Source organism: Elephas maximus, chromosome 9 (assembly GCF_024166365.1).
Source record: "Elephas maximus indicus isolate mEleMax1 chromosome 9, mEleMax1 primary haplotype, whole genome shotgun sequence".
Taxonomy (NCBI): Eukaryota; Metazoa; Chordata; class Mammalia; order Proboscidea; family Elephantidae; genus Elephas; species Elephas maximus.
In genome coordinates, this window is record NC_064827.1 from 43,339,875 (window position 1) to 43,366,289 (window position 26,415).

Consider the following 26,415-nt stretch of genomic DNA (forward strand, 5'->3'; position numbering starts at 1 on the left):
CCATGTTAGATAAGAGGAGTCATTTTCTAATGGGTCGCTCTTGGTTGGAAAGAAGACTGAGAACCATTTTACTTCTGTTGATTTATTTCATTGCATTCTTTGAACAATCATTGGTTACCTTCTCTGTGGCTGGCCCTGTGCTAGGTACTGGGGACACAAAGATGAATGCTTCCTGCTCTCCAGGAACTCTCTGGTGGAGGAAACAGGCAAAGGGATAAATAGAGGCAATGCAGTGTGACAGACGTTTCAGTACAGGAAGGCAGGGCTGGAACAGAGGAGGAAGAAATGAATTCTGCTCAACCAGAAACTGCAGGCCTCACAGAGGAGGAGGAGTTTGATCTGGATGTGGAGCGAGAAGGAATTTGCCAGGAAGATGGGGGAAAAGTACATTTTAGACATGAAACAGCATGTAATAATGCACAGAAGCGTCAGACAACATGACTCATTGACTATTTGTTATAGAGGGTCCGTGGACAGCTGGCTGGAGATGACGTGGGAGTAGTGTCCAGGAGTCTTGGTTTGGCCAGGGAGCCCAGACATTCTTCTCTGTGTAACAGGAGCCATTGAGGGGGTTTTAGTGGGGCTGGAGGAGTGTGGTGATTTATATGTTTTTATACGTTCACTCTGGTAGCTCTGTGGAACATGAACTGGAGGAGTAACCTGAGGCAGGGAGACCCATTAGGAGGATATTGTAATAATGCAGGTAGGTTTGGAGAAAAGTGAGCGGATTAAAAAGATAATCAGAAAGGAAATGTGAGAGTTGATAGAAGGACATCAGTCAAGGAAGACCCAGATTTCTGGTTTAGACAAGTGGAAGGATGGCGCTTCTACCTAAGTTAGAGAAAACAGGAAGCAGAGACATTTTAGGGCTGGAGATGAAGTTGAGTTCAGAGAGCCCATGGGGGATCCACGCAGCTTCACTATAGTGGGGCTTGCCAGTGGATGTGAAGACGGGCTGAATTTCAGGGATTTAGGAGGCAGAATGGACAGAACCATTAATCAGCCACGGAAGCTGAGCCCCTGAAATTTGGCTGCTCCAGTCTGAGCTTTCTGAAGTGCTGGGGAAACTCATGAAACAAGGGCTGCAAACCTAGAATTTTATCCATGCTGATATGGCCGCTTTATCATAACCTACCTTCGACAGTGGCAACGATGGCAATAACAATAGCTAACACATACAGAGTGCTCACTATTTGCAAGGCACTTTTCTTAACACTTTACATATATTAACTCAATTAGTCCTCACAACAGCCCTTTGAGATAGGTACTATTATTATTTCCCACTCAGAGACACAAAAATTTATTGTTTTGCCCAAGGAGATACAGCCAGTAGGTGGTAGATCTGGGTTTGCCATAAAGTGGCAGTTCCAAGGCTGACTCTGCCTCTGTGTTTGTGTGTGTGTGTGTGTGTGTGTAAGATTTTAAGTACTATGAGGATGCTGCAGACGAATACCGAGACCAGGAGGGTACACTGCTACCGCTCTGGAAATTCCAAAACGACAAAGCCAAGCGCCTGGCCGTCACCGCCCTCTGCTGGTGAGTGTAGGCATTGCAGCAAACCCAGAGACCCTGAGGGCCTGCTGCGTGCCAAGCCCTGAGCAGGGCACTTCTGCTGCACTTAACCACCTTGAGACTGACATGAGATACAAAGATGACTATGACATGGAAAAAGTAGGACCCAGGTCTCTCAGCTGGTGCCATCCTGAGACAGGCAGGAGATGCCTCCAGGGTAGTTAGGCACCAGTGTCCATGGGAAGGTGCCTGTCCATGGGAGGGTCATGCCCATTCCCCAGGCCAATGGGTTCATACTTCTTTTGCAGGAATCCAAAGTACAAGGATCTGTTTGCAGTGGGACATGGCTCCTGTAAGTGACCTAGCTATTCATTCATTTTTTCATTCAACCAGCAAACACTAAGTGCCTACTCAGTGCAGAGCTCTTTGCCAGGTGTGAGAGATGCGAAGATGAGTAGGACATGGTTGCTTCCCCTCAGGCGGTTCAGAGTCTAATGGGGAAGATGGAGAAACACACCAGCAATTAGTTCTGGGTGAAGGAACATACCAAGATGAATATGCCAGGCTGATCCTTGAAGGGGTTATTCTGGTGAAGAAAGAGGAGAGGACTCCTGACAGAGGGACCAACATATGCAAAGGTCTGGAGGCATGAGAAATATGACAGGAAGAGGAGCTCTTGAGGGATACAGGGGAGGCTCCCCCAAAGGTTTTGTAAGCCTTTCTAAGATGCTCGAACCTTCTCTTCAGGACAATGGGGAAACCACTGAGGGAATTCAAGAAGGACAGGGATATGACCACCAGTACAGAGAGGGAGTGAAGGTCTGGAGACTGGGAGACCAGTTACGAGACTGGTGCAGACATCCCAATGAGGGATGGCAGGATTGAACCCTGGCGGTGGAGTAAGGATTGAGAAGCGGATTTGCCTTAAGAGTAGACTGGACCAGACCTGGGGAGGGATTGGATGCGGGGGCTAAGGGAGGGTAGTGTTGTAGTCTCCCCTCCCTGCCTCCTCATCAGGCCTTCCTTGCCAGCTGGGACTCCTGGGGCAGGCAGGGCTGGAGGGGAGTGCTTGATGTTCACTTGGCCCCTGAACCCTGGGGGACCACTATTGCCCAGGGTGTTCCTGGCTCTGCTAGTTATCTGCCCCTGCCTGCTATACTGAAGGATCCTTTCCAGCCCATTAACCAGTTCACAGGGGGCAACGTGAGGCCCTGAGGCCCAGCGCTGTGATAACTGTGTCCCAGCAATTTGCCTTCCTTTCACGTTCTTTGGTCACTACAGAAGCCCCTACCTCTCCGCTGGTCTGGCTGTTCTCCTTCCTTACAGGAGGGGGCCCCACACTTCATATTAGCTGCAGCTTCCCCTTGCTAGCGGCTTGTTCTCTGGCTGGGAGGACCTGCTTCTGCAGACAGAAAACCCTTTCCACTCTCTGAGCTGCTGCTGGCTGGCAGGCAGACAAGCTCCTGGTCTCTGCCCCTCAGACCGCCTGTCCACTCATTCTTTGACCAGGGTGGGGGGATGAGGGCGGGGACCAGGAGGAGTTGGTGTTTGTCATTATTCTCAGGGAGGAGACCTTGGAGCTGCTCCCAGTCTCGTGGTCTGGGCTGCCTTTGAGGATGCCCTAAATGCCTGATTTGTGTCCCCACTCCTGAGGGTGGGCTGCTGCCAAGTGGGAAACATCCTCCCTCTCTGGCAGGAAGCTAGCACATTCTTCCCCCTGTGCTGTAGCTACTGGGCCTGGAACAGAGCCTGGGGGCTGGGCAGACCCTTCCAGGAGTGGGTGTGAACCCACTGTGAGGCTGCTCACAGCCCAGGCTCTCTGCCCAGGCTTTGGGGGAGGGTTGGGGGAGTCCCCAGCAGGTGGAGGGAGAAACTTCAGCTTCAGCCTCATCCTTCTCCACCCAGGGCCAGCAGCAGGGTCAGCTGGTCAGGATTATATGGAGGCTGCCATGTCTGGGCAGCCTTAGCCAGGAGCAGTGGAGAAGAGTAACCCACCTCCCAGAACAGATAACTTGACAAGCCCATCAGCCTCCTTCAGGCAGGCACTTGCCCAGGAAGGGTCTCTTTGTCATTCATTGGTCCTTTTAGCCACATCTATATGCCTGGGTGGTACCCACAGCTGCAGACCCTTTGGCTGGAGGATCATTTCCCAGTGGTACAATCTGGGGCCAGAAGCCCCTCTGATGGTTTCCTCATTGGCGACATGGAGAGGCTGACACCTGCCAGGCCTCCATCCCAGGACTGTGCGAGGCCCACTTGAGCAAAAAGACGCAAAGTGTGCAGTTAGCTGTAAGAACCACCCCGACGCAGAGGACAATCATTGCTGATTTGTCTGTCATTAGTTTCCCTGCAATATCCTCAGGAGGCCTGAGCAGAGAAGGGGACAGAAAGCAATCAGACAAAGGCCCCACCTACTAGGCTGGCAGCTCTGGTGGTGATGGTATCTGCGGTTGCTGTCACTGAGCAGCTCTCAGACGAGTATCTATTCTCCAGAGCCTTGCGTATCTTAGCACTGCCCTGCAGAGACTTGAGCAGAGCCAGGGTGAGCTGGTACTCAGGAAGGCCCTTCATGCACTCCTGTGTTTGCCTCTGGGAGTCCCATGTTCTTGAGTGCCTCAGGGCTCAGATGCCTCCATGGAAGAAAGAGGGCAAAGCTAAGGCAGGCAGAGGGCACCTTTAGTTCCTAGGCGGGGTTGTGTGACCTCACCAGCATCCATCATACCGTCTTTGGAAGCTCCCAGATACCAACCTCCCCTAATCAGATTTGGCCTCATGAGGACAACACTGGAGTGAGAATTTGGGTTTGTTGGGTTTGACACTAATAAGCTTAGCCCAGACCTAGTAGACCTCCTTTTGCCTAGAATTCCTAGATGTTTGTGCTGTGATCCAGCCAAATAAGACTTTGGTGGGATAGACATGTACCCTAGGAAGGACTGGGGCCAATCTTCCACTTTGGGACAGGGCAGGTTGGCTAAGGCCAAGCCAGGAGCGAGCAGATGGGGAAAAGCGAGTCAAGCAACAGCACAGGAGCATTCACACCTGCCTCACCTCTATGGATGCTGGGTACCAGGTGGTAGGGATATCAGCTGGCTTAGAGGACGGAGACTTGGATGCCTCCTACAGCCAGGCTCCCAGCAGAAAGGAGAAAGAAGCTGTCAGCAGGTGAAAGCAGGTAGGGGAACTTTGGAGGGCAAAGGGAGCTAGCCCAGTAAGAGATGGCTCATGGGACAGGACAAGGACTTGGAACTGCTGGGATGCAATTGTGTCAGCCTGCTGTACTGAAGGATCCTTTCCAGCCCATTAACCAGTTCATAGCAGGGAAATGGGAGCTCCTCAAGGTCTGTCAAGCAGGGATAGAGAAACATTCCAGATACTCTGTGTGGTCTTGACTGGCTGTCACACAGGGGTTAGGGCAGGAAGCTTCCCAGTGGGTCACATCTTGGAAGGACAGGAGAGCCATCTGTCCCTCAGCCTAGCCTTCCTCTGAGGGCAGCACCCTCAAAAGGGGCCACCGTGAGGCCCTGAGGCCCAGCACTAAACCCTTTCCCACTCTGTGCCACTGCATCCTGGCCTTGTCCCTGAGCCTGCCCAGGCCAGAGATATACTTGTAGGGATTTAAATCTTTACTGGTCATTTATTTGTCAGCTTCACTAATTAAAAAAATTAAGCAGTGTTAATTTCATTTACTGAAAATGGAAATTCATCCACCTCATTTCTCTCTGTTCATCTGCACACACAAAATCCATCACTCCTCGGCTGCAGGCTGCGTAAAATTTACAGGACTAATTATGTTGTCAGGTCTCTTTGTAAATACAGTCCATAAAGGCCACTATGCTTGCCGGGTTGTAGTGCAAGGGCATTCCCGTTGTTAGTTTAATTACTGGTTAGTTATTTAGGTTCTCAAATGTTTGCCTCATTTTCCTTAAATCAAGTTAAATGTCCTGCTTGATGTATTCTGTCTCCAAGGCCTTGCTTTTACTTCCCACACTGTAAATATGACTTCTAATAGAATGACAGTGCTTGGAACAGCCCAGCCTGGGATCATGGCCTTTGGGCCATGCTTGAGGTTTGGAACTCTTTAGCAACTGATGCCTTTCCTTGGGGAAGCCTTGGGCTAATTTCTTGCCTTTGGGGACTGTGAAACTCCTAACAAAAAGTGCATTTTTGTCCCTGGAGTCTAAGGGGACAGGGCTGAGGTATAAGTTGAGGAAGGTTTCATTATTGTCCACAGAAGAGCTGAGGGTCATTGAAACCACCCCTCTAACTTCTTGAGGGACTGCTTCCAAACTGCCCCAGGAAAAACTGCCATCTGCTGGGGCTTCTCCCTCTGATTTCTAAAAGTAGAGTTCAGGTCAACCTTCCCTGAATGTCTATTGTATTAGTTTCCTACAGCTGCTGTGAAAAATTACCACAAACATGGTTGCTTAAAACAACACAAATTTGTTATCTTACCGATCTGGAGATCAGAAATCCAAAATGGATTTCACCGAGCTAAAATCAAGGCAGGGTTACATTCCTGCTGGAGGCTCTAGAGGAGAAACTTTTCCATATCTTTTCCAGCTTCTAGAGGCCACCAGCATTCTATGGCTTGTGGCCCCCTTCCAGCCAGCAGTCACATCACTCTGACCTCTGCTTCCGTCATTACATCTTCTCTGACTCTCCTTCCTCTCCCTTCCCCTTAAAAGGACCCCTGTGATTGGATTGGGCCCACACAGATAATCCAGGATAATCTCATATCTCAAGTTCCTTAACTTGTCTGCTGAGTCTCTTTTGCCAGGCTTTAGCCTGATGCCTCAACATGGCCTCTGCCTGCCTTGCTCTCCCTGAACTCTGAGCAGAAGCCCAGAATTTTGCTGACAGCCAGAACTCTCCAGAGTGGCCCCCCACAATCTAAAGCCATTGCCTGCTAGGCAGGAGTGGGGTTGCTGGGGATGAAGCCTCCACTTATGGTTGGCAGTTCAGGAAGACATCAATCCATACTCCTCATTGTTGCTCTAGTGGAGGACACTAAGGTCAGTCAGAGCTTTGATCTACAGCAGAATTAAGCCACTCCTCCCAGGTAGTCCCCTTGCCCAAGACCATGGCTTTCTGAGAACTGCTGAATCAGGTTCAACCAGGGGTATCATTGAAGAAAAGAGTTGGAAGACACCTTAGAGATTATCCAACAGAGCAGGGTTAGCAGGAGGCAGCCCTACCACCAAAGAGAGCAAGGCTGCAGGGCCACACTAGGCCATGCCCACTCCATTCTCTGCTGCCAGCCAAGACCTGCTCACAATCACCTGTGATAATAAGATGTGGATGGAGCACTCACAGGAGAGACAGCCCTGGTGACTGGATGGTCTGGAAGCCTCCTGGAGGAGTGAGCCCTCAAGGACTAGTAGATTATCACTAGGCAAAGTATAGAAGGGGAATATATTGCAGCTTAAGGAAGCAATGTGGGCAAAAACATAGTGGGGCAGGAGAGCTAAGACCAGGCCAGCAGATTGGATGGGATACCTAGGATCTAGTAGTAGCTCAGCTCCTGCCCTGACTTCTCCCTTCAGGGACCAGCCCAGATTATCCCTGATCCCAGCCCAGCCACTTACTATCTTGAGTAAAGGACAGCCTGAGAAGTAAGGCAGAGGGAACAACTCAATGAACCTAGCCAAGTTGGGGATACCTCCCTGCTGCTCCTATCCATGGGCTGTACACTCCAGGGCTGGCCACTGCGTCAGAGACCGAGACACTTCAGCTGCCAGGGGCAGAGAAGGCAGCCTTGGAGGCAGGAGGGTAAGGAGGACTTTCATCTTGGCCAAAAGGCTACTGTAACATAGGGCCTCAAAAATGGGGCCTGCTGTAGCACCTTCCACCTCTCCAGCTCCAACTCTTTGGAAATTGGGAAGGGTCTGGAAGGACAGACTAGTGGCAGAAGAGGTAGACTTGAAGGCTGGAATTGTGTTCTGTTCAGTGACTAGTTATCAGGATGGGTGCCAAGCATGTAGACAACGAAAGAGTAGGAGGAGTTCCCTTGACATGGGGCAGGGTAGGGAGGAGGACCTCTGCTGAGTGGTCCATTGCCGAACACCCAGAGCTGTGCCAGGCCAGAAGGATGGCAGAGTGGGCCTATGGAAGCCTGACTGGCTGGTCTGGGAATTCTGGATTCTGGAAACATACCAAGAGCTGGGGCTCAGGCTGCAACTGAGGGCTGGGACTGGAGGGTATAGGATGATGCCCACAGGTGGTTAGTCTGGGACTCATTATAGACAAGTCCATTTTAGTCCAAGTTTAACCCTGTCCTTGGCTGTGTATATATGGGGTAGGTTGGGGAGAAGAGGGAGGATATGGGCATTATCCAGGCATCTACAGAATATCACAACCTGCTCCTGGGCTGGACATCTCAGCTCCCTCTGGAGGGTACTGCCCCATTCCAAGCCCACTACACACATACATTCTTCACTTAGCAAATCTTTGAGCTCACATTCCCCTTTCCTATACCTCAGGGAGCATAGGAGAATGACTATCCATCCCTCAGATAAGCCTGGTCACCTCTACTGGTTGTTGGATCTGCCCATGAACCCTGAGAAGGGGAAGACCACATCTCATGATTGTTTCACCGACAGGAAAGCTGAAGCCCAAAGAGGAATCCCAAGCTCTCTGACAGAGACAGAGCAGGGCAGAGCAGTGTCCCTCTGGTGGGGAGGGGCAAGGGGTTCCCCCAGCAGGGCAGTGGATTCTGCAACTAAAGCAGCCTGTCTCCCCCGAGGGCAGATGACTTCATGAAGCAGAGCCGGGGAATGCTGCTACTCTACAGCTTGAAGAACCCAAGCTTCCCAGAATACGTCTTTAGCAGCGAGAGCGGCATCATGTGTCTCGACATACATGTGGACCACCCCTACCTGGTGGTGGTGGGCCACTACGACGGCAACGTGGCCATTTACAACCTCAAGAAGCCCCACTCCCAGCCCTCCTTCCGTAGCTCCGCCAAGTCTGGCAAGCACACGGACCCTGTGTGGCAGGTCAGACTCGAACCAGGATGGGAAAGTGGGGATAGAAGTAGCGTGTGCATCTAGGACCCATGGCGGAAGGACTTTAGGGAGGAGAAGGCCATAGGCAAGGGTATGAGGATGTCAGGTACCAGCTTAGATGCCAAGGAGCTGGGAGTTAGAAGGGGCAGAAAAAGGCAGAAGGTAAGAATCAGGTAAGAGGGTCTCCAATGAGAGCTGGGGTCTGCTGCCCCAGAGCTCCCATCAGGAGGGCCCCATCTGTCTGTTAAGAATCTCTTGGATGTGGGGATAGTGACTCAGAGGCCATGTTGGACACCTCCAGGGCCTGACAGGCCCCAGCTGAGTATGTCAACGGCTTCAGTTCCTCAACTTCCCACAGCGGCTCTGCTCAGCCATCTGGGCAGCCCATGCTTTATTTGGGGGAACTCCCAGATGGGGGAGAGTGCTGCTAGTCATCTGCCCTTGCGATGAGGCTGTAAGGCCTGGTCCTTTTTGGCAGGCAGTTGGATGTATGAGCCTGGAGCTTAAAGGAGAGCCAAGGTGGTGAATGAGATGTCACAGACATCAAAGTCTAGGTCCTTCTTAAAGGGATTGTGTCAGAGGTATTTGTGGGAGAATAGACAGGTTGTTTGGACCTCACATACCAGGCTGGGGCAGAAGGACTTGGTTCTGTTGGCAGCAGGGAGCCATGGACGGTTTTGGAGGCAGGGAAAGAACTGTCTGTTCTAAGGGGGCTGGCCTCAGTCGGCAACACTGGTGTGTGTGTGTGTGTGTGTGTGCGCGCGGGTGATGCGTGCACGTGTTATGTGTGATTCTGAGGAAAGGAGGGAGAAGGATGTGTGAGCAGAGACTGGGGTCAAGCAGGTTTGCTCTAATCAAATGAAACAGAAAGAGAAGGAATCAGTTAAGCAAGCTCCAGCCCCTCCTTAACCACCTGGTCCCTGGGCATTAATTCATTTTCCCAAGTCCCAACCCCTCCTTACTATCCACCTTATACCTACTCCTCCCACCCCTGAAGCACGTGTGTAACTTGTACACATATACACACTTGCTTGGAATATACATACCACCCCCCATTGGGCATCAGGCAGCTAAGTGGGGTGTGAAATACAATTTCCATGCGTGCTGGCTCATTAAACACTTTCCTTTGCAGCTCCCTAGCGCCTCTTAGAGCCTGGCCTTTGACACTTCTTGTCTCCTCCCCCCTTTAAAGGGACCATCTTTACACAGAAGGGGAAGTGGTCTCAGCATCAGAGCTGGCTCAGACTTTTGGCTCTGTGGGGTTCTAGGCCCTCCCAGTGAAAGCACAGAAGAGCTGCTGCCCAGACAGGCCCAGGCAAGACTCGGCTGCCCTCCTGCAGCTCTGATCAGCCAGGCCTCAGGGTGGCTGGGGAGGCACAGCCCCTTCCTCCCCCAGACAGCCATGGTGACAGCTGCGGTTACAGGCAGCAGCGCTGGGCTCCCAGCCTTGGCCTCCCTCACTGGGCCTCTGCTTGTGACAGGGGGAGGGGACAGTGGTCCCAGCATGGGAGGTCTGGAGGGAGCTGGAGGACAGGAAACTCTGGGCACCCAGCCCCACCCCTGCTCTCCAGGACACAGCTTGGCCAGGCCTCCACATCTGGCAACAGAAACTTGAGCCTCGAGCGTGTCATCTTCATAAGACAACAGCTCTGTCTCCAAAACACTTTCCCATATGTTTCCTTCCAGCCCAGAGAAGATGGGTGGGGCAGGATTATTAACTCCGATTTGCAGATGGAGAAATGCAGTTCAAATCTGGGATTTAGGAGCAAGATTCTGGGAGTGGGAGCCAGTGGCAAAGTGAAGGTAGGAACAGAGACTTCGTAGAGAAAGGCCAAGCCTGGCAAAGGTGGGCGGGGGAGGGAGGCCTACCGTTCCCTATCAAGCAAGCAGGAAAAAGGCCCCTGCAGAACCAAAGGCCTACCACCTAGAATCCTAGGATGATGATAATAATTCAGATATTATCAGATGCTGTGGAGTTAATCCTGACTCATAGTGACCCCGTGTGTGTCACAGTAGAACTGTGCTCCATAGGGTTATCGATGGCTGATTTTTCAGAAGTAGATTGCTAGGCCTTTCTTCCAAGGTGCCTCTGGGTGGATGGACTAGAACCTCCAACCTTTCAGTTAGCGGTCAAGTGCATTAGCCATTTACACCACCCAGATACTAACAAGGATATTAGCCAATGTTAATTGAACATTTAATGTGTACAAGGTCCTGAACTATGGGTTTCGTGTACCTTATCTCATTTATTCCCCACAGTGAGCCTGTTCTATTATGATTCCTGTTTAATAAATGGGGAAACTGGTTGATGGGTTCTGTCCTTTCCAGTTCATGTCTATGTAAGGAGATTGAACTCAGAGCCATCTTTTTCTTTCCATAACTAGGCTCCTATAAACCAACCCAGGGAGGAATTGAGCACCGCCATTGCCAAGCCAGTGGGTTAGGGGAAAGCCCTGACTGGCACTGTTGCCCCAGGATGGTCAGGGAAAGAGGGACATGGGAGACAGAGATGGATGGAAGGAGGGAGGGAGAATCAATCCTGGGATTCTGGAAAATGAGCTCACATAACTTGCTTCTGAGCCTTACATGGGTTGTTGGAGAAGGCCAGCCCGCCCACAAAAACCGGCTCACAACCCTAACTCAACGCCTTAGCAGGGTCCCAGAGCTCATGGTTTGGCATGTTTCAGGTCAAGTGGCAGAAGGATGACATGGACCACAATCTTAACTTCTTCTCTGTGTCATCTGACGGCAGGATTGTGTCTTGGACGCTTGTGAAGGTGCCTTCTTCCTAGGAAGGGTTATGCAGGGGTGGGTGGGTGTGTGGGTGGGTACTGAATGACAAAGGACACCCCCTAACCCTGCTGATCCCAACCCATGGCCTTCCCCTTGCACCCTGTCACTGCAGAGCGAGCTGGTTCACACAGATGTCATCAAGCTGAAGGTGGAGGGCAGCACCACAGAGGGTCTCGAGGGGTTACAGCTGCACACAGTAGGTAGGAACCCCAGCCTTCGCACATCAGACCTGGTCAAGTCATTCAGGCGCCGTGAAGGTCAAGGAAGTAGTCCTCCCCGTGACGGAGCACTCCCTTCCCCACTCTTGCCAGAGCCCAACCCAAGATAATGGGAAAGCTGAACGTGTGGCTGTTTGCAGATGCTCCCTGCCCCGTTTAGGCAGGTCCCAGCCCTGTGCAGAAACCCTGGTGGCGTAGTGGTTAAGTGCTACGGCTGCTAACCAAAGAGTTGGCAGTTCAAATCCGCCAGGTGCTCCTTGGAAACTCTATGGGGCAGTTCTACCCTGTTCTATAGGGTCCCTATGAGTCGGAATCGACTCAACCAACGGCACTGGGTTTGTCTTTTTGTTTGTTTGTTTCAGCCTTGTGTGCAGACCCTGTTCCTGTTTATGCAGATCAGGTGCTGTGATGTAGATCCAGTCTTTATGTAGATCAGGCCCTGTTTACTGAGATCCTATCCCTGTTTACTTAATTCCTACCCTGTTTATGCAGACTATATCCCTGTTTGCACAGACCATGTCCCTGTTTGCAGACCCTGTCCTTGTTTACCCTAACCCTGACCCTGTTCTAACTCACTCCCTGCCTTGTTTACCCAGACCCTGTTCCTGTCTTCAGAACCCCTGGCTATTTGCAGAGTCCTAACTGCCTGGGACAAGCAGGCCAGGGGGCCGGTTCCTGTTTGCCTGGCCTGGTCCCAGCCCTTACAGAAGCTCAGCTCAGTCTGGCCCAACAGCTTGCTCTGAGTCCCCTCCCTGGGGAGGGGAGGTGCTGGGAGCCTCCCTCTCAGAGCTGAGCTAAGGGCTGCTCCCTCTTCTCCCAAGGCTGTGGCACTGCCTTTGACTTCCACAAAGAGATCGACTACATGTTCCTAGTGGGCACAGAGGAGGGGAAAATCTACAAGGTGAGGCAACTCTGTCCCCGTGCCAGCTCCTTATAGGGCCACCTAGACCTGAGCACTCCCTCCCAGCCTACACTCACCCACCCAGAGTTTATAATTCTCCACAGACCCTATTCGGACAGACCTTAGTGCGTATCAGTTCTGGAAGGCTTCTTGGGGGAGGAGAACACATTTGACCAGCTTTGGTGTGAAGAAGGGGAAAATGGGGAAAATGCAGAAAAGGGGGTGGAAAATCTAGAAGGTGACTTTGGCTTCCCAGCATTTTTCCCTCTAAGCCCTGCCTTCCCTCCTGGGATCAAGGAGGTAGAGGTGGGTGTTGGGGTGAGGTGGGAATAGGAGTTAGAACATTCTGGGAAGACTTCCTGGAGGAGGTCTGAACTTGAGCTGAGCTTTGAAGGCCAGGTAAAAAGCAGACTTATTTTTTAAAATGGAGAGCCTCCAACCAGCAGGATGGAGCCTCAGGGCCGTCTGCAAGGTCTCAGTGTTAGTAGGTGAATATCCTCTGAAGTACCATCCGTCCAGAAATAGCTCTGCTGCCAGCTTTTCCCAGGCCCAGAGACTCGGAATGTTAATTAAGGCAGGCTCCAGGGAGCCCCTGAGGCCCAGCCAGAGCTGGTCTGAATGCAAAAGAGGTCCCCACCCCCTCCCCACAGTGGCCCTGGCTTTAGGAAGCAGGGCAGAAGGAGGGACTTGCTGCACTGTCTCCTGGAGGCAGGGAGTGAGGGGCATGGTGGTCTGGGCAAGTACCTGAGTGGGAAACTTGAAGATGGGGGTTTGCCCCGGCTCAGCACCTCCATGTACCTGAGCAAGGTGGGATGTTTGTTTATCATCATTACAAGGATTCTCTTTGTAAGCCACCGATGGACCCAGGGCTCTGTCTGTCTGTCCATAGGCCCTGGTCTGAAGAGATGGCTAGGCCACACCTGACCCAGGACCCTCAGACCTGCCCAGCCCTGACTCAGGGAGAAAAAGCCTTTTCTGCCTGGCCTGGCATCCTGCAGGGTTCAGGCCCTCACTTTCCAGGAAGGATCCCCTGCCCACCTGAACCCCTAGCCCCTTAAGTCCCTCCTTTCTCTTTGGGTGTATTAAGGGTAGAGAGAGCAGCCAGTGGGCCCCAGCTTAGCCTGTGACAGTGATGTGGGGTGAGGACAGGTTGAGTCTCAGGCTCTGGTCCTCCAGGACCCCCAGGGAGGTGCTGTTGCTAACCTCTCCTACTCCTGACCCCTGATTCCACCCCCCCTCCACTCTGCCCAGTGCTCTAAATCCTACTCCAGCCAATTCCTCGACACCTATGATGCCCACAACATGGCAGTGGATACTGTGTCTTGGAACCCATACCACACCAAGGTCTTCATGTCCTGCAGCTCCGACTGGACAGTGAAGATCTGGGACCACACCATCAAGTGAGGGGCCTGTCCCTGGCCCTGTCCTCCCCCTGGCCCCACCCTGGGCTGGCCTGTGGGGCTCTGGCACTATGAGCCCTCTGTATCATAATCTTTCCACCTCTCCACCACCACAGGACCCCAATGTTCATCTATGACCTGAACTCAGCTGTGGGCGATGTGGCCTGGGCACCATACTCTTCTACTGTGTTTGCGGCAGTCACCACCGATGGGAAAGTGAGTGCCCCTTCCTGACCTGCTAAGTTCCTACTGGAGATAGGATGAAGTATCTCAGTGTCTCCCTCATGGAGAGCCCACCCCATAACCAGGTCAGGTAGAGGAAGGTGGGACCGAAAGACTGTATTTTCAAGGGTCAGGCAGATCAGGGACCATTCATCCCAAGAGGCCTCAAGGAAGAAATGGCAGCTGTTCATCTTGAAGGAAAGAGCACTCTGTGGGATGAGATCCCATGAGGAGCAGTCACTTTCTCTGAGACCCCTGGGCGAGGGAGCTACAGGGTGGCAGGGGCCAGCTCAATCTATGAAAACACTTATGAGCCAGAGTTAATCAGTGATTGAAATACTGTCTGTAAGGTAGTGAGGTCCCTATCCCTGGAAGAATGCAAGCTGAATCTGGGAAGGGACTTCAGTGGGGATGGGATGGTATACTGTTCAGCAGTGAGGCTTGGTGAAAGCTCAGAAAACAGCATGTTGTGCGCAAATTCTTAGATGCAAATCTGTTCTCCTTGTGGACTTTGATATAAACTGAGAGGCACCTGCTGCTACAACGGAAGAGTATAGTGGTTAAGGCATCACCCTAAAGTCAGTCAGATGTCTATAAAGGGCCAACGATGGTGCCCAGCTTCAGGCTAAGCCCTGGTGGTTGAGGTTCCTGCTCTCACGGAAAAGACATAAAGCAACAACAATAACAAAATTCCTATAGTGCTAAGTGCTGGCCAGAGAATTAAAAGAGGGTGATATGTGCACACAAATGTTCGTAGCAGTATTATTCATAATAGCCCAAAAGTGGAAACAACCCAATGTCCATCAGTGGATGAATGGATAGATAAAATGTTGTATATACATTCAATGAGAAATTTGTTTTTTACAATAACAAGTATTACTTATTGCTACTACAACAAGAATGGACCTTGAAAACATTATGCCTAGTGAAAGAAGCCAGTCATACTGGATCATACATTGTATAATTTCATTTCAGACATGGAAATAGGCAAATCTGTAGAGACAGAAAGTAGATTTGTGGTTGTCTAGGACTGGGAGGGTGGGGGAAAATGGGAAGTGACTGCAAATAGGTACAGTTTTTCTTTTTAGGGTGATGCAGATGTTCTAAAATTTATTGTGGTGATGGTTGCACAACTCTGTGAATATACTAAAAACTATTGAATGGTATAAATGAGTGAATTATATTTCAATAAAGCTTTTATATAAAAAAAAGAAAAAGAGGGTGAAGTGAAAGAGGACTGGATGGATGGGCCCTTAGAGTGGTCAGGGAAGGCTTCTTTGAGGAGGTGACATCTGAGTTGAGAATTGAGTGATAAAAAGGAGCCAGCCATGTGAAATTGGGTCATCAGGTGTGTGTGTGGGAGGGGGGGTCCAGACAGAGGGAACACCTAGTGCATACGCTCGAAGTGAGAATGAACTTGAAGGGAATGAGTTTCTGGAACAGAAAGTCAAGTGTGTCTGGGGTGTAGTGAGCAAGAGGGACAGAGGAAAGCATGAGGTGAGAGCGGAAAGGTGGGCCAGGGTAAGGAATGTGGATTTTTCACCAAGAAAGACTATTGAAGGATTTAAAATGTTTAAAGGTAAGTCTGGCTGCTGCATGGAAGGTGGACTGTAGGTCAGAGTGGAAGCTGGGAGACCAGTTAGGAGGCTGCTACAGTTGTTCACGCAAGATCTGGTCTTGGTTTGGACTAAGATCAAACATTTATTGAGCACTTATATGTCAATCACTGTCTGAGCACTTTACATATATTCTAGCTGGTGTAAATCCTAGCTCTGCCACTTACTAACAAGTTAGCCTCTAAGAGCCTCTACGTCCTCATTTACCAGAATCTACCTTACAGAGTGGTTCTGAGAATTATAATTAGATGATGCAACATGTAACATGCTTGCCCAGGGTACATAATAAGTGGTCAATAAATGATAGCTATGATTATTGTTAATTCTGCATAGACTTACAAGTTTCTCCTAACCTCTTTATTTCTTTCCCCCAACCACAGGAAAAACATAAGCAGAGACACAAAAGTCCCTCTCCCACTGCCCTCCAGCTGCAGCATGCTAGCCATTAACCTTCCATAGTGTTTCCCCAGAAAGCGCAAGGGCTGTTTCCTCTGAGACTGGGGACAGGGGCCCCATTACCCCTGAGTGTGCCAACACTGACCTTTCTACAGGCCCATGTGTTCGACTTGGCCATCAACAAGTACGAGGCCATCTGCAACCAGCCCGTGGTGGCCAAAAAGAAGAACAAGATCACCCACGTGCAGTTCAATCCCATCTACCCCATCATCATTGTGGGTGATGACCGTGGGCACATTACCTGCCTCAAGCTCTCACCCAACTTGCGCAAGATGCCCAAGGTACAGGCTTGGGGGTGGGGTGCCCCAAGAGATAAACTCTCCAGGATGGTGAGGGATGAGACAGAGGGATGAAGTCAGATGTGGTCCAGGTTTCTGGTTTGGGAGACCCTGGGTGGTGTCATTGCCTGAATGGGGAACACAGGAGGAAAAGCAGGTTTGTGAGGAGACAATGAGATCAGGTTTGACACACTGAGTCTGAGTTACCTGCAGGGGCTGCCAGGTAGACATCCAGTGAGCAGGGGCCTCTATGGGTCTGAAGCTTAGGGAAGGTGCATGGGCATCATTGGATTATGGATAAAATAGGAAGCTGTGGATGTAGGCCAGGTCTACAACCAGGGGCTCTGGGCTTAGTTACTGCTTCGCTGGCTGGGTTTACGTGGGGCTGCAGCTCCAGTGGTCCCTGAGCAGGGAGCTGTGAGTCCACACAGGGGAGAATGAAATGAGCCATGAGAAGGGTAACTAGGTCAACAGCTATGCAGTTCTCCTTTTGAGCTCTGATTCCTGTTTCTAGGGTCTGTTATTATCAAGAGGCCCCGCCCAGAACCCAAGGACCCCAAATTCAGGCCACAGAGCCCAGAGCCATGACTTCAAAGGCTAGAACTCAGAGTCCAGATTAGAACCCAGGTCTTAGAATCCAGAGCTCAAGTGCCCAAGTTAAAAACTCAGAACCCAAGAACCCAGAGCCCAGCCCTGCCCATTTGGGTGTTGGAATTTGAAGCCCGGTGCAGCTGGATAGAGCTAAGAGAAGAAATGAGATTACTTTCTGCCAGGTTCCGGGTCAGGATCGGGACTGGACCATGGCTGGGCCAGGTTGCCCTGACAGCTGTATCCCAGGTTGCAGTTAGAATCCTTTAGTGCAGTTCGAAGGTAGGACAGAGGCCTGTCTCTTTCAAGTACTGACACCTCCCCCCATGTCCCTCTACCAAGGCAGGACCACCGCTGCACCGTCCCTCTGGTGCCTAACTGGTCCATTCCCCACCATGGCCAGGGAGGCAAAGGCTAGGACTGGAGTTTGGCCCAGCCTGTAATTGTAGCCAGCTGGAGGAGGGGGTGGACTTGGCTATAAATACTCAAAAGGCTGCTAAGCTCAGGCAGCTGTGGCCCAGAGGCTGCAGTGGGCTCAGGGAGAGGGGGCCGGGCGTGGTCTGAAGCTAGTTGGCCCCAAGGAGGGTCGAGGAGGCAGCACAATTTGCAGAACAGATAAAATCTGTTCTTAATTAACTGAGGAGAGAGACCCAGGCTTAAGCTGGCAGAGCTGGACCGCCCTCTGGGAGGGATGATGGTCACTCCTTGGGGCAGAGGGTACGGCCATGGCACCACAAGGGGGTGCTAGCTACGGGTGGGGGTCTGACCTGCCCCTCCATCTGGGGAGGCAAGACTCTTCCACAGTCCCAACTCCTCTCACAGCAAGGTCAGTCCTGGCTGTGAGCTGACTCCTAATATCTGGGGTCCTATGTCTGAGGGTTGGAAACCCTGGTGGCATAGTGGTTAAGTGCTACGGCTGCTAACCAAAGGGTCGGCAGTTCGAATCCACCAGGCGCTCCTTGGAAACTCTATGGGGGGCAGTTCTACTCTGTCCTATAGGGTCGCTGTGAGTCGGAATTGACTCAACGGCACTGGGTTTGGCTTTTTTGTTTTGATGTCTGAGGGTCTGAAGACAAAGGTACCTGGGGCTCTGAGGATCTGAGCAGGCCGTGGCTGAGGGCTGGTCCTTGGGTGAATTGAAGGTCCCTGTGAAATTACTATCTGAGCCCTATCATGGCTAAGTTTTTTGTGCAAAAGGAAGTCCTCTGGGCACCCCTGTTGCCCCTCCTCTGTGGGCTGCAGCCTCCCGGCCCACTGAGGGGGCTTAGCCGCAGAGATCTGGGCTGCCTGGCCAAGGGAGCTTCCCATGATGGGTGTCAGAGCCCCAGCTTATCAAAAGTCAAGGACTATCTTTCCCTAACTACTGTGTAGGTGAAAAACTAAGGCTCAGAGAGGCAAAGGACTTGCCCAAAGCCACATCATAAAGAGTTAACGACAGAGCTGGAACTAAAAGCCAGGTCCTCTAACACTCAAAGGATAGGGTGAGGCCAAGGGAACCCAAGCTTAATTCAGGAGAGTGGGAAGAGAGAAAAAGATGCCTTTGTCTTCTGTCTCTGAAGCACAGAGGTGATCTGGGTAATGACAACAGCCCTGGGCTGCAAGGGGTTTGGGGAGACAGGTTTGAGAGCAGGTGCAGGGGCCACACCAGAGCCCCATACAGTGTCAGCAGCCAGGATGGGGCCTGCTGGCCCTGCAGTCTCCCTCCACCTCACAGCAAGGCAAATCCAGGCCAGGCCCTCAGCAGGCAAGGCTGGGGCAGGTGCCAGTGAGCAATGGGCACAGGTGGCTGAAACGGAGGGGCCGGGAGTTGAGGGAAGACAGGAAATGGCAGCTGCCCAGCCTGCCCCAGCTCGGCCCACATTCCAGTGCCTGGACAGAGGGTGGATGGGACTGGTACTGGTCAGCTAAGGAGCCCTTGGGCTTGTGAGCAACATGTACCCAGCACTCCAACTCCCTTTTACTCAGAGCTCAGCTTACCTGTAGAAGCATTAAAGTGCTCTGTAGGATGGGATGTTGTTAGTTGCCATTGAGTCAATTTCAACTCACAGCAACCTCATGTGTGCAGAGTAGAACTGCTCCTTAGGGTTTTCAAGGCTATGACCTTGAAAAAAGCAGATTGCCAGGCCTGTCTTCTGAGGCGCCTCTGGGTTTGAACTGTCAACCTTTCGGCTAATAGTTAAGCACTTAACAATTTGCACCACCCAGGGACTCCTATAGACTGAGGCAAGGGGTCATAAATTCAGGATGTTCTTCTGAGGGACAGTTCCAGCCAAGGACATATGGAGTCACATAGGATATCCCATCTGCCCTGATGGGTTTCCTGACACACTTGTGGAAGCTACAAGTTTGTCTGACTAAGCAGGCCTGGCCCCAAATAGCACCCCACCCCCAGCTTGACCTGAGGGCATTAGGTAAGAATACTAGATAAGGGCACCTGTAGCTTTGTCCACACTCCTCTTTCTCCCCTAAAAAGCACCTCTTAGCTCTTTGATAGGCCTTAGCTAGAGACCTGCCTTTGGGAAAGGTAGTCCCAACAGTCAAAGGCCTTACCCATCCCCATGGCTACAGCCCTCCCCTGGATTGAAAGAACAGTTCCTCTGAGGGTCAGTGGATGGATGCCTTCCCAAACTGCTCCCAGCATAAAGATCCTATGTCCATCTGAGATTCCAAGCCAGAGCTGGGTGCTTCTCCCAAGCTCTCAGCTGGGCCCCTGTGTCACTCAACCTGAGTTGGGAAGAAGGCAAAGATCCAGAACCTAACCAGGCAGGGAGGAGTGGGCAGAGGATGCAGTGCCAGAACCCAGAGAGAGGTGGACCATCTCTCACCATTCCTCTTCCCACTTACAGGAAAAGAAGGGGCAGGAAGTGCAGAAGGGTCCAGCTGTGGAGATCGCAAAATTGGACAAACTGCTGAACCTGGTGAGGGAAGTAAAAACCAAGACCTGAGGGCTGGCCTCAGTACCTGTTCCATTTCTTAAACCCATTTCTTGCAGCCCCTGACCCTGGTACCTAGCCCAGCCTTAGCACTCAGCATGTGACCCCACTCCTGACCAGGCCCCAGCATCTGCCCTGGCCCCAGCACCTTACCCCAGGACTTGGCCCTCAACCACCATTACCCTCTCCCGCTTTGCACAAATAAACTTGTGTCTGGAAACCCACCCCACACCTTTAATCTTGCCACTGCAGGGCCCTCAGGAAGAGGAAATCTCAGGGTGGAGCCGTAGTTCATTTATTATCCAGCAAACAGCAGGAGGACCAAGGGAGGGGCCAGTCTGGACACCCTCCCATTATTGCCATGGGTTCCAGTTTGCTTCCCCAACTAGAGGGCCTAGAGGCGCTCAGTCAGCCTAGGAAGAGGGTGGACCCAGCCCCTGGCCCTTGGGGTGGAGCAGAGTCCAGATGACCCTGGCCCTAGCACCAACTCACGAACCTCCACCCCAGGCCCATCGCCCTGGAGCCACTGAGCCCTTCTTGGAGCCGGTCCAGGTAGGCTGGATTGCAAGTTCTGGACCCCAGGCTGGCTGAACTCCTGGATCCTGATTCGAGGCTCTGGGCAGGGTGGACTTAGGACCCAGGCTCCAGGATAGGCCAGGGGCCTTCAGGGATGCAGCAGGTAGCTGCCCTCATGGCTGGACTTCTGGGGCGGAGGAGCTTTCTCAGGACAGGGGCCAGGGCTAGAGTTGGGACTGGATTCGGAGAGGGAGTCAATGTCGGCAGAGCGGGAGTGGCAGGCCCAGCAGAGAATGACCCAGAGCAGCAGCAGCAAGAGGCCTACAAGGCCATTGCAGACGATGGCGATGAGGGCCCCCTGGGAGATGGCTGCCCCCATGACGGGCAGCACACTCAGATCAGCACAGACAGTGGGGCTGCCTCAATGGCAAGGCCCATGCCGAGGCGGGATTCCAGTATGGCCGGCCTTCCAAGGAGGCTGTCCTGTCTACACGCTCGATGATTCCTGGCCAGTGGAGATGCACACCTGCAGTCCTGAGCCTGTGTGGGGTAAAAGCAAAGGAGAGGGTGGTAAGGAAAGAGCAATGGGGAGGCCTAGGACGGGGTAGGGAAGAATGCACTCTTCCCACATCTCTGGCCACCCCACAGAACCAATATGCCCATCCTCAGGCCTGGCTCTAGGCACCTAAGTGTAGCTGCAGTGGGGGGAGCTGAAACAGGCAGCCCGTATCATTCTCCTTAGAACCAGTGGGCATGGCCTGGCCCTGCCCACTTAGCTTCCAGCCCTCAGAAGCACTGTGTGGGGGTGGGACTGAGGTAGCCTAAGGCCTCAGAGGATGTAGACTGTGACCAGCTTCAGTGTGGCCTGGGTGCCTCCCCCATCTCAGGACTCAAGCCAGCCAGTCCAGGAGACCTCCAGAGGCGCCAGCTCACACAGAGAGAACTTTGTGGAGGCCCTGGCAGGCATGTGTGGGTTCTATGTATCCAGGCTGGGTATCTGGGTGTGCCTCTCTGTGGGACTGTTTCTCCAGGTCAGGTGCATGTCTGTGCGTCTGGCTGTCTTACTCAGTCTCTCCATTCCTGTGCCTAGAGGTGAGCCTCTGCCTCTGTTTACCCACCTCTGGGTTTGTGGCTGTCTTTCCCTCTGTGTGTAGCTCTCTTTATATCTGTCTCTCTGTGTGTCCCCATCACTGAGTGGTCTGTCTCTGTGTGTCTGGTTTCTCTCCAGATCCGTCTCTTTGTGTTTCTCTGTATCAGTCTCTGGGTCTTTTTCCCTGTCTCTGTGTCTGTGGGCTTCTTGTGGCTCTCTTGCTCCCAGCTGGGTGCCCTCCTGTTCCCGTGGATCTGAGTCTACCCCCCCCACTCCCCGCTCCGTGGGGTCCTTCTGTCTCTGTGGTTCTGTGAGTCTCTTGTGTGTCAGTCTTTGTGTCTGCCTCTATTTCTCTGCTGTAGAAGTCTATCTCGCTGGGGTCTCCGTCCCTGGGTCTCTGGGTCTCGGCCCCCGTGCCCGTGGGGGTAGGGCGCCCCTTACCTGAGTTGAGCACGGTGCGCGCCCGCGGGAGGGTCCGGGGCAGCAGGATGCTCGGCGCCCACTGAGGCTCGGGAGCCTGCTGGCGGGCGGGCTGGCGGGCGGGCGGCGGGGGTCGGCGGGACGTGGGCAGGGGCGACGTCCCCTACCCCAGCCCTCCCCCTCGGCCGCGCAGCCTCCGCCGGCCGCTCCCGCCGCGGCGCGACCGGGGGGGCGGCCTCTGCCGCGGGCGGTCTGCGGCGAGCGGGCACCTCCTCCCCCTGGGGCGGCGCCTCCTCCGCTGTGCGGCCGCTCGCTCGCTCTCTCGGCGGCGCTCGGGCGGCGGCGGCACGGGGCTCGGCTGGTCTCGGCTGCGTTCGGCTGGTCTCGGCTAGGCTCGGCTGGGCTCGGCAGGGCTCAGCTGACAGCAAGATCAGCGAAGACCCCTGCCTCCTAGGGGGGTCGGCGGCCGGCGGTCTGTCTGGGGCGGGGCCATGCCCGCGCCACTGCCGCCATCCAATTGGCTGGCTGCGCCAGACTGCCTAGCCGTTGGTTGTGCGCTGGGGCGGGGACTGGTCCGCCCCTTGTGCAAGCTGGGGGCAGAGAGCTGAAAAGGCTACTCAGTCTTAATACCTCCCGGGGGGTGAGGCCCACCTTCCTTCTGAGGTTTCTTGCACTTTCCACACCTGGAAGAGCTGCACACCCAACATCTGAGAACAGCCTCAGCACACACCCCTCCCCAATCTGAAGAGACCACTCTCCATGTATCTGGGAGAGGTCTCGGTCCCCGTCATCCGGAGGAAAGCCATGCATCCCCATACCTGGGAGGAGACTGAACCTCCTCATCTTGGAAGCCCCCTGTACTCCCTCAAGACCCACTACCTCTTGGGAGTGGACTCTGCATCTCCACTTTAAAGGGTTTATAATTGGCAACACATTCCCTGGCCCCGGGAGGTGTGAGAATCTTTGGCAATACGAATTCTTTGGTACACATTTACTGAGTTCCCACTCACTGTTGGTTGCAGGCTTGTGCTTTGCTGTGCTGTGGAGGAGGCTGGGACAGAGAGGAAAGGGATGTCCTGAGGGATGGCTCAGCACTCCCTGGAATAGGACCAGGCATGGTGAAGGGAGTGACTCTCTCCATGCTAGAAGCTTTCCCAAGAGGAAGATCAGCTTGGGCAGGAGCACAGTCAGGAAGGCTTTCCTCTCTCTGACCCTCATAACCCAGTGATTCCCACTCTACATATTCTCCATGAATGATCACATTCCTGAAGCTATACCATCAAGATTCCCAGTGCTCCCTGGAATTCTAAACTCATATAGCCATGTACCTAATAGAATCATCCATTCCTGACTCTGCCACCTACTAGTTTTGTGAGTTTGGGCAAGTTATTTGACCTTTCTTAGTCTCAGCTTCCCCCTCTGTAAAATGGTTATAGTGATAGCTAGCTCTCAGGATTGTTATTCACTAATTCATTATGCCCATTATGCCAACCAGCGCAGTCACATTTTGGCAAATGCCAGCTGACACACCCCCAAGGACCATGTAGCTAAGGGGTCCCTTAACCACGTGGTCCCTTAGTTTTCAATGGCTGATTTTTTTTTTTCAGAAGTAGATCACCTAGTCTTTCTTCTGAGGCACCTCTGGGTGGACAGCTAAGCAAGTTAACCATTTGCACTATCAGGGACTCCATCTCAACAGAAGAATGATTTGGGCTGCTGGGTGGAAGGGATATTAAAGGTGTTTGAGTGTGAAGACAAGGAGTTAATGAAGAGAGACTGAAATGATGCAGGGGACTAGGAGTGGAGAGTAGAGAGCACTGAGGATATTTGGGAGCTAAAATTGGCAGGAATTGGTGACCTATAGGTTATGGGGGGTAAAAGGAAGGAAAATGTTTGAGATAACTCCCCAGTTGATGACTAGGGATAATGTGGTGCACTTACGGAGATAGGGAACACACAAGAAGGGGTGATTTCAGTAGGGGATTAGGAGGATGGTGAGTTCAGTTTTGGGGGTATGTTGAATCTGAGGTACCAGTAGGACAACCAAATGGAACTAACAGGCAATTGGATAAACAGGTGTAAGGTTCAGGAGAGAGGTCCAGGCCAGCAATAACATTTTGTGAATTATCAACAAAAAAAAAAAAAAAAAAAAAAAAGCCGTAATTAAATCGCAAAAGTAGATGAGCTCACCCAAAGAAAGTGAGAACTGGCTTAAACAAAAAGATACATATGTAATCAAATACTGAAACCCAAAGACGAGGGTGCCTCGGTAACAACTGAAACTAAGAGACTCAAAAGCCACCTCTCATCTCTATTACTTTCTGCTGGTTTTCTTCACTCCTCCCTCCCCCTTCCTCCAGCCCATGCCATCCTCACCCTCAGACTTCCTTCCAATGCTTTTCTGGTCTACATGGTGAAAAACATGATTTAAGACCATTCTAAAGTTTACAATCTTATTGTCTAGGCATCTGAAGAGAGACTGGCTGTTTTTCCTGGTTGTATTACTTGGTGGGAACTTGGTTGGCAGTTCTCTGAATGGCTCAACTTAGACACAGATCAATCAACTGTGTCCAGGGTATGAAGATCAAATTGACTAACATGGCTGGCATGATAAGCTCATGGACAGTGTGGGGGCCAGGGGAATTTTCCAGGAGAAGAAAGATCCTGAATAAGCAAAATGGTAGGTATTGTCCAACATACACACACATACAAACACACTGTTTTCCTATATGTATGATTCCAGAAATGCCCTCACCTACATAATGCTACCATCAGGGTCAGATTAACCAATAAACATGGTACACACCAACTTGCATTGAGCAAGGTACTCACAGGCTTAATTGTATTTACTTGCTAATCTGTGGTGAGCAATTTCACATGGGTTTTACCACAACTTTGACGTGGTGGGGAACAGATGAAATTGTGCACTGTAGATTGGTGGGAAGGCACATGCATACCTTGCTTATTGGGTAATCTGCCTTGCCTACCATCCCTCTATACATCTGCCAGTAAATTCACCTCCTGGCCAAGGGAGGGCAACTCAACGACACATTCAGCTACTGTTTCTGCAAGTTATATCACAGGACCACTATTCTTCATATATAGGTTCTTTGGGTAATGTCCCCTCATGCTGTAGTTAGGTGACCATGAGCTGTGAATATGGCTTCTAATAATTGCACTACCTTTGTTTGAACTGCCTCTGAACTACTTTTAAACCACTCCCTGAAAAAACTCATTGGGCATCTGTTAGTCGACTCCCTTCCTTGGTTGTGGATTCCTTGGTCAGCCAGTCTGGCTGCCTCGGGTTTTGCCCACAGGGATGAAATCCCTTATTCAGTGCTCTGAGAGGGCCGTTGTGGAGGATTTCTTTGTGGGGCACTGTGCTGATTAGCACTACACTTTCTGGTGTTAGCTTAGGGATTATCCTGGAATTGAGCAATCACAGGTTTGTATTTATGAGGATTGGATGAGTCGTTTTCCCCCTAGTTGGTACAGTTCTCTTAAAACCATGATCAGCTGCCTGTCCATCTCATTTGGAGGAATGCCATTTGCTAATAACATATTGCATTGATTCTAAGGCACTTTTTTTCTAATCTAAATAACTGAAATCTGAACGTGTCTTGCAGTTAGTGGCATGTAAAAGGTTTTAGTATCTTTTTTTCTTAGTATTAATAAAATACGCTTGCCTCATAATTGATCAATTATTAGATTTATTAAATACAGTAATTTTATCAGTCAGGGTTCTTTTCACAAAATAATAGAATCCACTCTGGATGGCTGAAGCAGGAAAGGGATTTACTAAAAGATACGTAGCTCAGAATTGTTAGGAGGGCTCAAGAAACAACACCCAAACCATACCACACAACCTGATGAAGAAACCGCAGTCATTGCCACTTCAAATACTAAGCACCAAGAGCTCAATTTGACTGCCAATTGTTAGAAGTTCTAGTGGCACTTCTGCAGCAGGAATTAAATATTGTAACCACTAGAAAACCACAACTGCTGCCACCTCTAAAAGCTGGACGTTTACGTTACTACCAGTAACAGCAGAAACTGAAGCCCTATGTCCAACCTGCTTCCTTCCTGTATCAGTCAGGATGAGCTAGGTAACACAGTAGTAACAAAGAACTCCAAAATCTTACTGGCTCACAACAACAAAGATATATTTTTACTCATGCTACAGTTTGTGCATGGGTCAGTAGGAGGAGTCTTGCTCACTGTGCTCACTCAGGATCTGGGCTTTTGGAGGCTCCATCATTCTATGATGCCACCTTCTATGATGAGCCTTCAGGGTTTGCTGTACCAGGACAAAGGAGTAAGGAAAAACACACACTGGCTCTTGAATGCTTCTGCTCACATTTTATTGATTAAAACAAGTCTCATGGCCACACCTTATGTCAAGGGACAGGGAAGTGCAATCCTCCTGTTGCCCAGAAGGAAAGGAAAATCAGAAATTTTGGTGAGCTTT

At 51.6% G+C, this 26,415-nt stretch overlaps 2 protein-coding genes across 8 annotated transcripts in view; one reads left to right on the forward strand and one right to left on the reverse strand.

The window, feature by feature from the left end:
* Positions 1-20,228, forward strand: part of DNAI1 (dynein axonemal intermediate chain 1) — a 69,162-nt gene extending 48,934 nt beyond the window's left edge. For 2 of the 7 annotated variants that reach the window (XM_049896222.1, XM_049896225.1), the window contains 11 exons: positions 1,419-1,536; positions 1,821-1,864; positions 8,260-8,507; positions 10,203-10,319; positions 11,204-11,293; positions 11,422-11,509; positions 12,349-12,428; positions 13,680-13,828; positions 13,945-14,044; positions 16,218-16,403; positions 19,835-20,228. In XM_049896222.1, the coding sequence (XP_049752179.1) occupies positions 1,419-1,536; positions 1,821-1,864; positions 8,260-8,507; positions 10,203-10,319; positions 11,204-11,293; positions 11,422-11,509; positions 12,349-12,428; positions 13,680-13,828; positions 13,945-14,044; positions 16,218-16,403; positions 19,835-19,933 (1,319 nt within the window). In that variant the 3' untranslated portion in view covers positions 19,934-20,228. Of the gene's footprint in view, positions 1-1,418; positions 1,537-1,820; positions 1,865-8,259; positions 8,508-10,202; positions 10,320-11,203; positions 11,294-11,421; positions 11,510-12,123; positions 12,429-13,679; positions 13,829-13,944; positions 14,045-16,217; positions 16,404-19,834 lie in introns of those variants that run through there. The other 5 variants (XM_049896223.1, XM_049896224.1, XM_049896226.1 and 2 more) reach the window with 5 other exon arrangements.
* Positions 20,179-22,411, reverse strand: ENHO (energy homeostasis associated). The gene is made up of 2 exons (XM_049896229.1): positions 21,969-22,411; positions 20,179-20,977 (listed from the first exon to the last, which is right to left on the reverse strand). Exon 2 carries the CDS (start codon positions 20,814-20,816, stop codon positions 20,586-20,588), a length of 231 nt encoding a protein of 76 aa, XP_049752186.1. The 5' UTR covers positions 20,817-20,977; positions 21,969-22,411; the 3' UTR covers positions 20,179-20,585.
* Between the last annotated feature and the right edge of the window lie 4,004 nt (positions 22,412-26,415).